Genomic DNA, 11,811 nt, shown 5'->3' with positions numbered 1-11,811 from the left:
GCATTTCGACGTTCTACCTGAAAATCGTCGGTTATTGGCTGGCGTCTAATTATGACGAGAAACGTTGGAGGAACATCTCCATATGTTATACGCTCCTCTGTGTCATGTGCGCCATGACCATCGAAGCGAGGGCTTTGTACTTCAACTGGGGAGATTTGAATGTTAGTGAGTTTTAGTGCTTTTTGTAATGTAATATTGAGATGAGTGAACGACACCTACGCCTAAAATGTGACTTGACATAAGAAAGTATAGGTTTGGGAAGAGGTGGAATAGTGTTTTCTGACATTAGCTAGAATCATTTCGTCTTTTCCTGATTTATTTATGATGAATACATGAAATTGGATATGGTACACTTTTCATCTTCAAACTCGTGTGTATTGATTTTAACAATTCTTTTGTTGCATCCTATTAGAGAAATTCTTAATCAGTAGGACAGTGAACTATAATAGACGGGATAGATATTAACACTGTATAGTAAAGGAGAACAATCTTTTACGAAATCTATAGTAATTCTATTAATTATTTAGAATCATCTATCTAATAATATATGTAGGATGGCGAAAACTGGTTTTGAGACACCAAAAACTGTCAGAACAACAGGAACAGAATAACATAAACACAAAACTCATAAAACTAATTTAACTTAGGAAAAGAATCCCATGATAACGCTACGAAAACACACAAAGACGCACTCTAATTTAACTCTCCTTCCAACACCGAGCAACTCACATTCGTGCCGGTCGCAATTAATTTCTAAGGACTCTGTTTTGGTCGTCAAGGACCCTGCTTTCATGCTTCACCTCCCCGTAGGGACCACGCAATTTAATTTTGTTACCCAAAATAACATTTCAATGTGCTTCTAGAAAATATTGATTCGTTTATAATCTGTTTTTGTTGGCAATGGCCGAATCGCGATTTATTCACGTAATGGTATCCTACATATACTTCTATGTATAGCAATTTCTTTAGTGACCTATATATTATAGAAGAGTATAAGTTTTGAATAACTGAGAAATATTTAAAGAGTAACCTTGCTACTTTTGTCATGCAGGATAACATGTTCACCATATGCAACATCATAACTATCACTCTAGTTATAGTGAAGCTTTTGGATTTGTTAATATACATCGACGAGCTGCACGATATGATGAGTTACGCTAAAAAGTACTTTTGGCAAGCAAATTATGACTCACACGAGCAAAGTATGGTGGATAATTGTAAACGTACTTGTACGCTGCTCGTTTGCATATTCACTGTCTTTACTCACTCAACAACTTTCAGTTATGTGATAGGACCACTCATGGGTGAGGTGTCTAGATAATCGATTAACTAAATAAATTGAAAACGTTATCAAAGTACCAATTTTGAAGTAGCACTGATGGAAATCTGGATTTTAGATATCTGATGAACATTTCTCATAATTTATTTTTTCTTTTCTTTTTTTCGAGGTACAGTATGCGGACGAATTGTCATGTTGATTTGGATATAATAAAATTGAATAAAAATATGTGATAAATATAATAAGAATGAATACACAAACACGAATGTAAGAGAAATTTGAAGGAAAGACAGATTTAAGTACTTGTATTTATACAGTTACTTTACTATATATTAGATACTGTTCATAATTATAATTGCGTGCCAATTTAATTTTTCAGCAAACTATGGGAAGAATAAGACAGGCAGGATACTTCCTTTTAATATGTGGCTCGAGTTGCCATTAAATGTAACGCCGTATTTCGAAATAGTGTTTGCAATACAGGTATCCATAACTTTGCTACGAACAGTTCCATATCGCAGATTTTAATGTAAAACAAAATTCAAATATAATTTTAAATATCGCAAAAAAAATTAAAGAAAATCATTTCCCATTGAAATTATTACGAATTATCTTTTCGTAGGTTGCGCTTTTGTTTCACGTTGGCGTATGCTACCATTGCTTTGACAATCTTTTTTGCATTATAAATCTACACATATCTCTTCACTTTCGTATCCTGCAATACAGATTCGCAAATATGTGCAATGGTAGCGAGAAATGCATCGAAACTGCAAATAAACCATCGTACACCACGAATAAATACATGAAGCTAAGAAATTACATACAACAGCATCAGGCGTTGATTAAATTTTGCAAAAGACTAGAGGATGTATTCAGCTCAATTGTGCTTGGACAAGTGTTACTGTTCAGCTTAATAATCTGCCTCGATGGATACTTGGTGCTCATGGTATGTACGATTTGCGTTATACTTTTTCACTTCATTTTACTAATATTTCTTTATAGAATAGTTCCTTTCTTAATAACCATTTCTAATCATAATCACCGAGATACTTTTAATTCAATCCAACTTTCAAAAAAGAAAGAAAAGAAAAGAAAATACTAATTTTTCATATTTGTCACTACTTTTACCGATATTTCATTAATGCAATAAAATCAATTTTGCTTAATAATATTGTCTTTTTACGAAATATTAATTTCTTTCTAATACCTAATGACTTTTTATATTAACTTCAATTCTACGAATGCAATGGCACCGATTTTATCATTATGCTCTATTTATTTTTAATTATTGTACAGGCGTCATAATGAAGCAATAATTTTCTCTGTTTAAAAAATGTGAATTTCTTTGTCGATAACAAAGAGTTGCTGATATTAGTTTTATTCCTTCTAATAACAATTCTTCGTGGTACTTTTCTTTTATCTGAAATAGTAGCGAAATTTGACAGTGGGAAATGACATTTTATTTATTTCCTTGTTAATTCAATTCAGCAGTGATTCGAATATTTTTGTATTGTACAGCGATAAGCATAATTAAATCTCTACAGGAAAGCGCTCCACGTTCGAGGCGTATTATTTTCGCGTTTCACATATCCAGCTGCATGTACCAATTGCTAATGTTCACCTACAATTGCGATTGTTTGATAAGAGACAGTAAGGACGTGGCCACCGCTGTGTATACAAGCGCGTGGTCGCTGTTACCAATGGACAAGTATGGAAGAATGTTAAGAAGGGACTTGACACTCGTGGTTATGAGATCTCAAAAACCTTGCCGTTTGACAGCAAATGGATTCTTTGTTGTGTCTTTAGAAACGTATACTAATGTAAGTTATTCTACATTTCATAATTTGGTTATTATATTCTACTTTTCTGAATAGATACAAGAATCACGTGTACTCATATTTTTGTTAACCCTCTTTTATTAACCCCTTGCATTCGGCGAATTTATCATTACAGAAAAATAGTAATTTGAAGACTTTTTGCCATAAAGTTAACGATATTTTTGAAACGATGAATAGGAAATCGTATGTAAATTAAGACGTAGAATTATTTTACTTCGTCATTCCGCACATCGTTGGGTAATTTCAAATTTGACATATTAAGTAACATCGATCTTTAAGTTGTGATTAAATGGCGACTGAGGATCGCCTCTCGAGTGCAAAAGGTTAATGCTGAAAAATACATATAAGGATTTATGTGATTTATTGAATTAATTAAGTAGTATATAAACTGTACCGATCAATTTCATAAACTGTACAATAGAGGAAACTGACGGTATAAATATTATATTTTCTAAACTTGTCTAAGAATATAGTTTGATATTATTTGCTAATCTCATATTGTTTATTATCTGCTCTCATTTTCTTCCTTTAAATTACGTTTGGGATAGATAGATCAATGGTGATAGAAATTATTTGCACTTAACCGGTTCACGGAATACACAATAAATATGGCAGAAGAATTTAATAATTTGTTAAAAGTTTTATAGTTAAAATAAGGATATAAATGTCATGACGAAGGTTTGGATTATTCGTTTTCTCTTTACAGATTTTGAGTACAGCGGTATCGTACTTCACATTGTTGACGAACACTACTGGGAATGCGCAACTGAAGTGAAACTAACAATTTCAATTTGTAGAAAAATTGATGAATTTTAAGAGAAGTGTAGTTTTAGATGTCATTTGTACCTCCGCCTATTAAAAAAAGTAGATAAAAAGAAATATTTTTATTTAAAAGCCTAAGTATATATACATATATTAATGTATACAGTAGCAAGAAAGTAAACTTATCAAAATTTCTTTACTCTCTCAGCTTCGAAGATTCACTTACTCATTGTACAAATTACCAACAAGTTAATTAAAATGATTACTCCCTACTAAGTGAAAACAAATCATACAATACTTTGCATTATTAACAAATGACACAAACGTAATTAATGACCCTAACTTTGAATAACATATGCAACTTGAATAATATTGCTTATTTACCTGAAGAATATATAGTTTCAAAAAACTGCCATTCGTCTAGGTTTACGACCCCCCAGGTATGGCGAATCTTCGTTACAATTAACTTAATCGTGACTAAATTTCCACGCAAAACATGACAGAAGTCACGCATCAATTTTTCACCCATAGTCCATGCAACATACACATGCGAAACATACCTTTCTTTTCATTCCCTTTTGTATTTCATTATATTCTTAAACAATTATTCCAGAATCTAATTCCACTAACCTCGAAATTTTCTCTTCATATTTCCAATTCGGTACAAATTACAAGTATGCTTCACCCTGTGCGCGATACCGATGAAACAACAGGTAAGAAAACATATGCAATCTGCACTAGACAATTTACGAATGATAATCTCAATTCCCTTTCTCTTGTCCAAGAACAACAAGCTCGTGGTCGGACTTCGATGCACTTCATCCTTCTTGAACCTCGAGCTATGCAACTGCTACACGGTTGGACGAGTTCTGAACAACTATTGTCACCTTAGAATCATGCATAATTGATCGATACGAGTCATTTTCCCTTTCTCCGTTTCACTCTGTAGAACAGCAATTACGATGACGTTTGAAATGACCAGCTGTCCGCAATGTGACATACGCGAAACAATAAGAACTGTCGGGGCAAAGATGACCAAAGGATCAAAGGGATATGTATACGACACAAACACCCTTGGAATGGTGGAATCGGAGAACGGAGAAATTTATCGTTGAAATCTCGGTATGAACTCGAAGAGAGACAGGGATCTGTCGGTCAGCGTGACGACTTTCTACATGAAATTCGTCGGTTTTTGGCTGGCGTCTAATTACGCCGAGAAACGTTGGAGGAACATCGCCATAAGCTATACGCTCTTCACTATCCTGTTCTCCATATCGAACGAGACGAGATCTTTGTACTTCAGTTGGGGAAATTTGAATGTTAGTGAATTTTAGTGCTTTTTGTAATATAATATTGAGATTAGTGAACGACACCTACGCTTAAAATGTGACGTGACATAAGAAGGTATAGGTTTCGGAAGAGGTGGAATAGTGTTTTTGGATATTAACCCTTTGCACTCAACGATTTTTTGACTAAAGAAAGGTCGGAGTCCGAAAATTTTCTGTTATAAAGCTGATGACACTTTTTTGAGCAGTAAATAAGAAATAGTATAATAATTGACACGTAGAATTATTTGATTTCGACACCTCGCACACCGTTACATTATCTTAAATTTGACATATTAATTAATATCTATCTTTAAAATTTTATAAATTGGCGACTGAAGGGCGCCTCTCGAGTGCAACGGGTTAACTAGAATCATTTCGTCTCTTGCTGATGTATTTATGATGAATACATGGAATTAGAAATGGTACACTTTTCGTTTTCAAACCCATGTGTATTGATTTCGTCAGTTCTTGTGTTTCATCCCATTAGCAAAATAGTTAATCAATACAACAATCAACTATAAGAGACAGAGTTGATATTGACAAGTGCAATGGTTTACGTAATCTACAGCAATTTTATTAATTGTTTAGAATAATATTTGTAACAGTAACGTCTATATATAGCAATTTCTTTAATAACCTATATATTAATAAAACTCATTAGTAATATATGAGCCGTTCACTGCACAAATCGATTAACTCCACTTTTTGAAAAATCTTAAGTATAGAAAGTTTCGACTATACCAAGTGCTTTGTCACATAAATTTAAGATTTATCAAAAATTGGAGTTAATCGATTTGTGCAGCGAACGGGTCATATAGTGATCTATATTAATATATATTTTGTAATTTTTGTTGATTTTCAAACTTTTGTCACAGTTTTGTATAACTAATAATTATTTAAAAAGTGGCCTCACTATTGTACGATTTTTGTATTACAGGATAGTATGTTCACCATTTGCAACGTCGTAACTATCGCTCTAGTTATAGTGAAGCTGATGGCCTTGTTGGTATATATGGAGGAGGTGCACGATCTGATCAGTTACGCGAAGAAGAATTTTTGGCATGCAAATTATGACTCATACGAGCAGAGTATCGTGGATAATTGTAAAAATACCTGTACACTGTTCGTTTGCACCTTCACGTTCTTTGCTCAGGGAACAACGTTGACTTATGCGATAGATCCATTTCTAGGTGAGGTGTCTATATAATCGATTTACGAAATGAATGAGGAAAGTTGTCGAAATACGAATATTATAAATAGAAACGAAGGAAATCTGGATTTTAGGCCAATGGTGAATATTTCTAATAATTTATTTTTTCTTCTTTTTTTTCCGAGGTATGATGTGTGGACGTTTCAACACATTGTCACGTTGATTTGGATAGAATAGAATTAAATATAAAAAATTAATACGCGCAACGTGGATATAAAAGAAATTTAATGGAAAGACTGTTTTAAGTAATTGTTCTTATATAGTTATTTATATTGGCAGTCATTCATAATTAAAATTGAATGAAAATTTGAAAAGAAAAATATATATTGATATCATTTCTCAGAAAACCGTGGGAAAAATGACACTGACAGGGTACTTCCTTTTAATATGTGGCTCGAGTTGCCATTAAGTGTAACACCGTATTTCGAAATAATGTTTACAATACAGGTATGCATGATTTTGTGCGTTAAACATTGAACAACGTGTTTAAATATCATTACAGAAAATCAAAAGTATCAGCTTTGAACTTTTTCGATTTTTATTTAAATTGCTTGAGAATTTTATTTAATTTTATTGCAATAAAATACTCCACTTCTATTGTGATCTCGAATCAAAAATTAAATTTGAAAGATATTTTCGTTTATATTGTACTTATCCTTCCGTCAACTGATATTTACAATTTATAGTTTACTTTTATTTATTTCGCAATAATCCTCATTTCGTTGGAAGCGATATAATATAAAATATTAAAAAATTTGGTAGGCATAATTATTTCTAATTGCTATTGAACTATGTTTAGTTTGATTAATTCATAATGATAGCAATAATAAACAATTTATAATTATTATAGATATATTAATGTTTGTCAATTCTTGTTAATGTTTCAAACGTCACTTCGAAATCTACATAGAATTATACATTGCATATTAAAATTTTATACAATAAATATTACATTCAAATTTCATAGAATTCTTCTATTTCGTCAAATAATTCCGTGCTTCTCTTTTTTGTGCAAAACGAAGTTCAAATATAATTCTAAATGTGGTTAAAATATTGGAGAAAATCATACGTAATAGAAATTACTACGAATTATCTTTACGTAGGTTGCACTTTTGTTTCACGTTGGTGTATGCTATCATTGCTTCGACAATCTTTTATGCATTATAAATCTACACACATCTGTTCAGTTTCGGATCTTGCAATACAGACTGGCGAATATCTGTAATGATAACGAGAAATGCAAAGAAGCTTCAGAGAAACCACGATGTACCGCGAATAATTATATGAAACTTAAAAATTACATACAACAACACCAAGGGTTAATTGAATTTTGCAAAAGACTCGAGTGTATATTCCGTTCAATTGTGCTTGGACAGGTGTTACTATTCAGCATCTTAATCTGCCTCGATGGATACTTGGTACTTATGGTATGTACTACTTGCATTTTATGCTTCCATTTTTATTGCTATTGCATATTATTCTTTTATTAAAAGTCCCTTCCTTAACACGTTGACTGCCAACTACGAGATATCTCGTAGGTTGTTTACTTGCCCAGGACGCCTGCTACGAGCTATCTCGTCTCTTCGTTACTTGCCATATTTGTACAGCTACGAGGAAACCCATAGTATAACAGTGTAAATATGAATAGATGGGATCAGGAAAGAGAAGAAGAAATCAAGTTTGTCTTATTGTAAAAATTGTAAAATATTAACGACAAACTTGATTATTGCTGTGTACTGTAAATAAAGTTTTTAATAATATAACATGATTAAATGAAATTGGCTGCTTAGACCGGAATCGTGACAAATTGCGTGGCAGTCAACGTGTTAATAAACAATTCTAATCATATTCACTTATTAATTCAAACTTCAATATAATTGTCAACAAAAATACTTCTCTTCCCTTTTATTAATACTATTATTGATAATTCTTAAATATTGAAAATTTGTTTTGTCTGATATAACATCCCTATGAAGAAATATTAAAATCTTTTTTATTCCTTATTATTAATTTCCTTATTACTCATTTCCTTTTATTAATACTATTATTGATAATTCTTAAATATTGAAAATTAGCTTTGCCTGATATGTCATCCTTATTAAGAAATATTAATTTCTCTTTTATTCCTTATTATTAATTTCCTTATTACTCATTCCCTTTTAATAATACTATTATTGATCATTCTTAAATATTGAAAATTAGCTTTGCTTGATATGACATCCTTATTAAGAATTATTAATTTCAATTTTATTCCTTATTATTAATTTCCTTATTATTCACTGATTCTTTAAGCTAACTTATGTCGTTTCTATCAATACAATGGTAATTATTTCGATTTTACATTTTATTTACTTTTATATTATTATGCAGACATTATTAATTCTCTTTCTAAAAAATATGATTATCTTTGTTAATAATAAAGGGCTGCTCAAATTAATTTTTATTCTTCTAATAACCATAACCCACACTTCTTTTTTCTCTTTGGAAAATGATGCAGAAACATTTTAACCCTTTACACTCGAGAGGCGGCCTTCGTCGTTAGATAAAATTTCGAAGTTCGATATTAATTAATACATCAAACTTAAGATAATGTAACAGTCTATTAGCTATCGAAATCAAATAATTATACGTGTTAATTATCATATGATTTCTTATTTATTGCTGAAAGAAATATCGCCAGCCTTATAGCAGAAAATCTTTGAACTCCTACTCATCTTTAGCCAAGAAATCGTCGAGTGCAAAGGGTTAATGGGAAATAATATTCTATTTACTTTCTTATTCGTTCAATTCATCGATGTTCCGAATATTTTACTCACATTTAACAATATCAATAATGTCTATAGGATAGCATTACACGTTCAAGACGCATTATTTTTGCATTTCACATATCCGGTTGCATGTGTCAATTGCTAATGTTCACCTATAGTTGCGACTGTTTGATAAGGGACAGTATGAACGTGGCCCACGCCGTGTATAATAGCGAGTGGTCCCTATTGCCAATGGACAAGTATGGAAAAATGTTAAGAAGAGACTTGATACTCGTTGCCATGAGATCTCAGACACCGTGTCGTTTAACTGCTAATGGCTTCTTTGTTGTGTCTTTGGAAACATATACTAACGTAAGTTATGCTACTTTTCATAATTTAATTATCACATACTTCTATTAATATCGAAGATATTTTTAATAATATCAAAAAATCCGTATAAAGATTTAATCGATTTATTCAATTAATTATATAGTATACAAACTATACTGATCAATTTCGTAAATTGAATGCAAGAAAAAAGTAACGGTATGAATATCAATGTTTTAAAAATTTTTCTTAGAATATTGTGTGATTTCTTTTGTTAATTTACTATTATTTGTTATCTCCTATTATTTCGTTACTTTTATTTACTTTTGTGATAAATGCACCTATTGAAATTGAGATTATTTGTAACTAATAATGTTCGTGAAGTACATAATTAATATGGCACAGGAATTTAGTTATTTTAAATTGATTTTCTAAAAAGGAAAGGGTATAAAACACATGAAGAAAATTTGAAATGTTCATTTCTCCTTTACAGATTCTGAGTACCGCGGTATCATACTTTACATTGTTGAGGAACAGCACAGAGGATACGTAGATCGAGCCTAACTATCATTACCAGTGTTTGGATGAAATGATGAATCTTCAGAGAAATATATTTTCTTTTAAATGACTGTTATTCAATTTCCCTATTAAAAAAAGGAAATAAAAGTATAAAGACTTTCTTATTAACCAATCCATGTACATATACACACATATCTGGTCATTTACACTAGCAGACAAAATTAGCTCATTGAAGATACTTTATTCTCTCATATTCGATAATTCACAAATCCATTACACAATATATCAGAAATTACCAGGAACTAAAGTAGGAATATTCCTTACTATTATTTTTACTATATTCCATGGTATTGTAGCGACCATCATTCTCACCTTCGCCACTGGATGGATTCCGCCTTCAAGAACTTTGCCGCAAGTCCTCGGGAAACTCCCAGTCACTTATATATATAACTTCCCGTCTTTCCTATAGTATCCCCAGTGTCTAAGGCAAGGGCCTGCTAAGCAAGCCTTACCAATGAGTCCGCTAGCAGGCCCGCGACGAAACGCATCCCTTCCTTTTCCTACCGTCCCTTCTAGATACACCAACCACGGGGATACCTGCCACAGCGACTTCGAACGATGGTGGGGGAGGACCCCCACAGTATTATCAATAATTAGCGCAGAATTTAATTCCGCTCAGTTCTAGATTTTGCCTTCATAGTTCCAATTAGGTTCAAATTGCAGATATGCTTCAGCATATAGACGACACTGATGAAGCAAGAGGTAAGAAAACATATACAATCTACACTAGATAATTTAGGAATTGTAATCTCAAGACCCATTCCCTTCTCCAGGAACATCAAACACGTGGTCGAACTGTAATGCACTACTTGCATCTTATACTTCGAACAACGCAATTGTTTTACTGCTAGATATGTTCTGAACAACTACCGTCACCTTGCAATCGCGCATAATTCATCGATCCGACACATTTATCCTCTTACTACCACGTCGGGGAGCAGAAATTACCATGACGTTCGAAATGACTAGCTTTCCACAAAGTGCCATGAGCGAAACAATGACGACAGTTGGGTCGCAGATGATCAAAGGATCAAAGGTACATGTATACGACATAGACACCCTTGGTATAGATGAATCGGAGAACAGAAAATTTTATCATTGAAGTCTCGGTATGAATACGAAGAATGACAGGGATCTGTCCATCAGTGTGACTACTTTCTACATGAAATACGTCGGCTATTGGCTGGCGGCTAATTATGCCGAGAAACGTTGGAGCCACATCGCCATGTGCTATACGAACTTCATTATCCTGTTCTCCATGTGGACCGAGATCAGAGCTTTGTTCTTCTGCTGGGACGATTTGAATGTTAGTGAATTGTGGTGTTTTTCGTAATGTAATATTTAGATTAGTGAGTACCGCCGTTTAGGAAGTGACGCGACACGAAAAGGTGTAGTGTTTTTGGACGTTAATTAGATATCATTTCGACCCTGCTCGATTTATTTAGAATAAAGCAATGAAACTGAAAATGACACACCTCTCATCCTCAAACACACGTGTATTGATTTTGATAATCCTTTTATTGTATCGTCTTAGCGAAGTCCTTAATGAACATCACTGTAAACTATAGTACACGGGATAAATATTTATAATGTATAGTAAACGTGGGTAATCATTCAAGTAATCCAATTAGTAAACACTAAGTAGTAATTATATTAGTAAATATAATAATATATATATATTACTAATAGTAATTACTATTAGTATATTCCTAATAATAATAGTAATTATACTATTATATAT

The 11,811-nt window shown here is 32.4% G+C and overlaps 3 protein-coding genes across 3 annotated transcripts in view; all 3 read left to right on the top strand.

Annotated features, from left to right (window-relative positions):
* The first annotated feature begins 2,015 nt into the window (after positions 1–2,015).
* On the top strand, positions 2,016–3,892 carry LOC108555665 (odorant receptor 13a-like). Its single transcript, XM_017911442.1, has 3 exons — positions 2,016–2,225; positions 2,824–3,099; positions 3,824–3,892. The coding sequence occupies exons 1-3, from the start codon at positions 2,016–2,018 to the stop codon at positions 3,890–3,892; spliced, it is 555 nt and encodes a 184-aa protein (XP_017766931.1).
* Positions 3,893–5,003: 1,111 nt separating this feature from the next.
* On the top strand, positions 5,004–10,044 carry LOC108555670 (odorant receptor 13a-like). Its single transcript, XM_017911448.1, has 6 exons — positions 5,004–5,198; positions 6,145–6,397; positions 6,761–6,864; positions 7,521–7,844; positions 9,261–9,536; positions 9,985–10,044. The coding sequence occupies exons 1-6, from the start codon at positions 5,004–5,006 to the stop codon at positions 10,042–10,044; spliced, it is 1,212 nt and encodes a 403-aa protein (XP_017766937.1).
* Positions 10,045–11,019: 975 nt separating this feature from the next.
* Positions 11,020–11,811, top strand: part of LOC108555664 (uncharacterized) — a 3,113-nt gene continuing 2,321 nt past the window's right edge. Inside the window, exons 1-2 of the mRNA XM_017911441.1 lie at positions 11,020–11,106; positions 11,194–11,376. Coding sequence (XP_017766930.1) covers positions 11,020–11,106; positions 11,194–11,376 — 270 coding nt within the window. The remainder of the gene's footprint in view (positions 11,107–11,193; positions 11,377–11,811) is intronic.

This window comes from Eufriesea mexicana, unplaced genomic scaffold (genome assembly GCF_001483705.2).
Source record: "Eufriesea mexicana isolate 0111107269 unplaced genomic scaffold, ASM148370v2 scaffold221, whole genome shotgun sequence".
NCBI lineage: Eukaryota > Metazoa > Arthropoda > Insecta > Hymenoptera > Apidae > Eufriesea > Eufriesea mexicana.
This window is presented reverse-complemented; position numbering and strand designations above follow the sequence as displayed.

What these genes read in the sequence shown, in the direction of transcription:
- LOC108555665 (XM_017911442.1), top strand. Translation starts at nt 2,016, where the DNA reads ATGTGCAATGGTAGCGAGAAATGCATCGAAACTGCAAATAAACCATCG. An exon ending in ATGGATACTTGGTGCTCATG is followed by an intron (nt 2,226 to 2,823) that starts GTATGTACGATT and finishes AAATCTCTACAG; the next exon opens with GAAAGCGCTCCACGTTCGAG. An exon ending in CTTTAGAAACGTATACTAAT is followed by an intron (nt 3,100 to 3,823) that starts GTAAGTTATTCT and finishes TTCTCTTTACAG; the next exon opens with ATTTTGAGTACAGCGGTATC.
- LOC108555670 (XM_017911448.1), top strand. Translation starts at nt 5,004, where the DNA reads ATGAACTCGAAGAGAGACAGGGATCTGTCGGTCAGCGTGACGACTTTC. An exon ending in TGCGATAGATCCATTTCTAG is followed by an intron (nt 6,398 to 6,760) that starts GTGAGGTGTCTA and finishes ATCATTTCTCAG; the next exon opens with AAAACCGTGGGAAAAATGAC. An exon ending in ATGGATACTTGGTACTTATG is followed by an intron (nt 7,845 to 9,260) that starts GTATGTACTACT and finishes TAATGTCTATAG; the next exon opens with GATAGCATTACACGTTCAAG.